The sequence below is a fragment of the Pistacia vera genome, unplaced genomic scaffold, assembly GCF_008641045.1.
Source record: "Pistacia vera cultivar Batoury unplaced genomic scaffold, PisVer_v2 Contig289, whole genome shotgun sequence".
NCBI classification, from domain to species: Eukaryota; Viridiplantae; Streptophyta; class Magnoliopsida; order Sapindales; family Anacardiaceae; genus Pistacia; species Pistacia vera.
In genome coordinates, this window is record NW_022196100.1 from 675,787 (window position 1) to 679,148 (window position 3,362).

Sequence of the window (3,362 nt, forward strand, 5' to 3'; positions counted from 1 at the left end):
TAAAATAAAATAGTACTGATCAACTTACAGGCAGAACGAATTAGTCTATGCAAAATTAATTCAACCTCAGATCGTGTTTACGCTCATAAGATATATAAGATCAAAATTATCAACTATTGGTGCCAATTAGAAAAACCTACTTCTATTCATTCCTTCAGCAGCAACGTTTATAACTTTTATTGATTTTATACTTCTGGTTTATTGATTTTATTGTTTAGTTATCTGCTGTTAAAGTGGATTTATTTTGAGATGATCATTGTTAGGGCCAAAAATCGTCTTTGGCCCAAATAGGAAAACAGGACCACTAGTGAAGAAGAGACCAGGCCCAGTCCTAAAGAGGCCCAAGCCAAATTAGTCCCATTTGATACGAGATACAGCCGACCCAAACCATATGGGCACGGACCTTTCAGTTCCAGTTCACTTCATGGGCCTATAGGCAAGTTCCGAGCCCCCAGCCCACTGATCACATTCCAGTTCCTGATCAGTCTCCTAATCGAAGTCATTTTCCTGTTCAGAACACTTCCCTATTCAAAGTTACTTTCTTGATCAGAATCACCTTCTTATCCGGACACTGTTAAGACAGCATACCACGGCCCTAATTCTTCTAGGGTTCGCATCAGAGTCACATTAGGACTCATACTCCCACCAGGATTGGGAGACCAGACAGTCACTATATAAACAGAGGTCAGCCCTCTCACAAAGGACACACTACATTACACCTTCACATCCGAAGCTCCTACTTGAGAGCTTTACATCACTATCGTAGTCACAGTCTCCGACTAGACTTCCGGTAACCTCTTTACTCTCTAGCCCTCACTATACTAGCCTCTTTCAGCCTTGCTAACTTGAGCGACGGAGTGCCTACGGCAAACACCACCCTGGTGTTTCTCGTTCGCTTCACGCGTTTGTTTTTCTACGTGTGCAGGTACAACGGATCGTTAGTGGCCTCAACCTCACGGGATCAGACCCCCCTTCCGTACAGGTAGATTTTTACGTCTACAGTTTGGCGCCCACCATGGGGCCTCTAGCAATCATTCGGCTCGACGAACCCTGCTGCGTAGAGGAACTTTCCATGGCTGACAACTTCGATAACTCTAATCCTGGCCTCGAGGCCAAACTGGAAGCTCTAACTGCTCTCATGCAACAGAACTTGGACAAGGTGGCTGCATTGGAAGCTAAGAACAATGCGATCCGAACAGAAAACACGTCCATCAGGTCAGAAAACCAATCTCTCAAGGAGAAAGTGAGTCAATTCTATGACCTAGAGTTCCTGCCCGGCCAAGCACCCCCCAATCGGTTCCATACCCCTGTTCCGTCCATGCAACCTCTTCTTACGCCGGAGCCCCGACTCTCAGCCTCTAGCAAAAGGCCGCGTCCCTTAAACCCGTCTGCGGTCAACGATTCTGTCCTAATTCATGGAGATAAAGATATGCCTGTAGAACATCATTCAGTCGATTCATCCCAACATCAAGATCAAGACGATCCAATGGCAGAAAGCCCTCATCCACAAGACCAGCTCAATCTAACCATCCCAACACATACTCCACTCGGCTCGGCTCATCCTCGCGGGATGAACGGCCAAACTAAACCAACAGCACCCGAGCCCATCCATCCTGACCAACCGAATGACTATCAGAGGACTCCCCTGACCATCCATGTAGGGCGAAACACCAAAACAGTTACCATGGGAGTCATCCAACCGGAAGGAATGACCGAAGATCTATGCTATCAGGGAACACACGAAGGAACTCGTCAGACTACCCCAAGAGGGATGACCCAACGGAATGTGCCAAAGTTAAATACAAAGGCTGACCCGATCATGCGAGATGACCTAGTGGCGTCCCCTTCTCTTATGGAACAGGTACTAGCCAAGAGATTGGCCGATGTGGAAGCAGTGATGTGACGCATTCCAGGAATGCCGGTCCCAATCAAGAAGAGCAGGCCCCATTGTTACGCGGATTCACCCTTCGTGGACAAGATCGCCCTAGCCGACATGCCTCAGAAGTTCACTATCCCCAACATGAAAATGTACGACGGCACAACCGATCTGAACAATCACATAGCCTCGTACAAGCAGCGGATGTTCACCGTCTCAATACCCCGACTGCTTAGGAAAGCCTGCATGTGCAAAAGTTTCGGTTCGAGCTTACCCGGCCCAGCACTCCAATGGTACACGAACCTCCCAAACGGATCCATCGATTCATTTGCTCAACTCACCGACACGTTTGTGGAACAGTTCGCCAGCAGCAAGAAACTCGAGAAGCTATCAGCCGACCTATACAAAGTATACCAGAAAAGGGGCAAGCCATTGAGAGAGTATGTCAACAGGTTTAACAAAGAGAAGATCTCCATCCCTGCATGCAACCTTGAGACAGCCGTAGATGCCTTCAGGAAGGGCCTCCTCCCAAACGGAGAGCTATACAAAGAACTTACAAAGCTGGGATGCACAACAATGGAAGATGCCCTGGCCCTGGCAGTGATCCAAATAAGATGGGAGGAGGATGAGATAAACCGAACGATTCACTCCAGATACGATTCAAGGCGGAATGACAGGAAACCAGAGCACAGGCCAACGGAGCACCGCTACCAACCCCCAACACGTAATTCAAGCAGAGTCAAGAAATCGTATGATCGTCAGCCAACGAGAACCGAGAGCAGACAGTTCGGATCGAACCGGTACAAAATACCGGAGTACAGCCTCAATGTCGAGCCAACCCAGGTGTTCGCAATTATGAAAGGAATGGGATCCACCGTTAAGTGACCGGGCAAGCTCAATCCCGAGGCAAGGAGAGACAAGACCAAATGGTGTGAGTTCCACGGCGATCATGGGCACAACACCGCAGACTGCATCGCTTTGCGACTAGAGGTCATTGCACTTCTAAAGAGGGGACACCTCCGAGATCTGCTAACTGATAAGGGGAAGAACACCATTAGCCAAAAGAGTTCAAAAGAACCATCACCACCTCCGCGAGAACCTACACCAAAAGGTTTATGTTCGCTCATCTCCGGGGGGTCAGAGATCAGTGGGGTAAGTTACTCATCAGCCAAGCGATATGCCAGAGCCAACCACCACCATGAAGTCCAGTCTAGTCCATCCATCCGGCCTCATGATCACACACTCATCAGGTAATTCAATTTGAAGATGACGAGCCAATCACCCTGGCCGCTCCTCATCACGATGCCCTAGTCATCTCCTTGCAGGTCGCCAACATCCTAGTGAAAAGAGTATTCGTAGATTGAGGCTCTTCGGCAAACATCTTATTTCTTGAAACAGTGAAGGCTATGGGACTGGAAGAGGCAAACATCAACATGCGGCCGACGCTGCTAGTTGGCTTCAGCTCTGAGCAGAAGTACACTATCGG

At 48.6% G+C, this 3,362-nt stretch overlaps 1 protein-coding gene across 1 annotated transcript; it reads left to right on the top strand.

Moving 5' to 3' along the window:
- Positions 1 to 1,915: 1,915 nt before the first annotated feature.
- Positions 1,916 to 2,761, top strand: LOC116134515. The gene has a single exon (XM_031420208.1). The coding sequence runs from the start codon at positions 1,916 to 1,918 to the stop codon at positions 2,759 to 2,761; it is 846 nt and encodes a 281-aa protein (XP_031276068.1).
- Positions 2,762 to 3,362: the final 601 nt, after the last annotated feature.

What these genes read in the sequence shown, in the direction of transcription:
- LOC116134515 (XM_031420208.1), top strand. Translation starts at nt 1,916, where the DNA reads ATGCCGGTCCCAATCAAGAAGAGCAGGCCCCATTGTTACGCGGATTCA.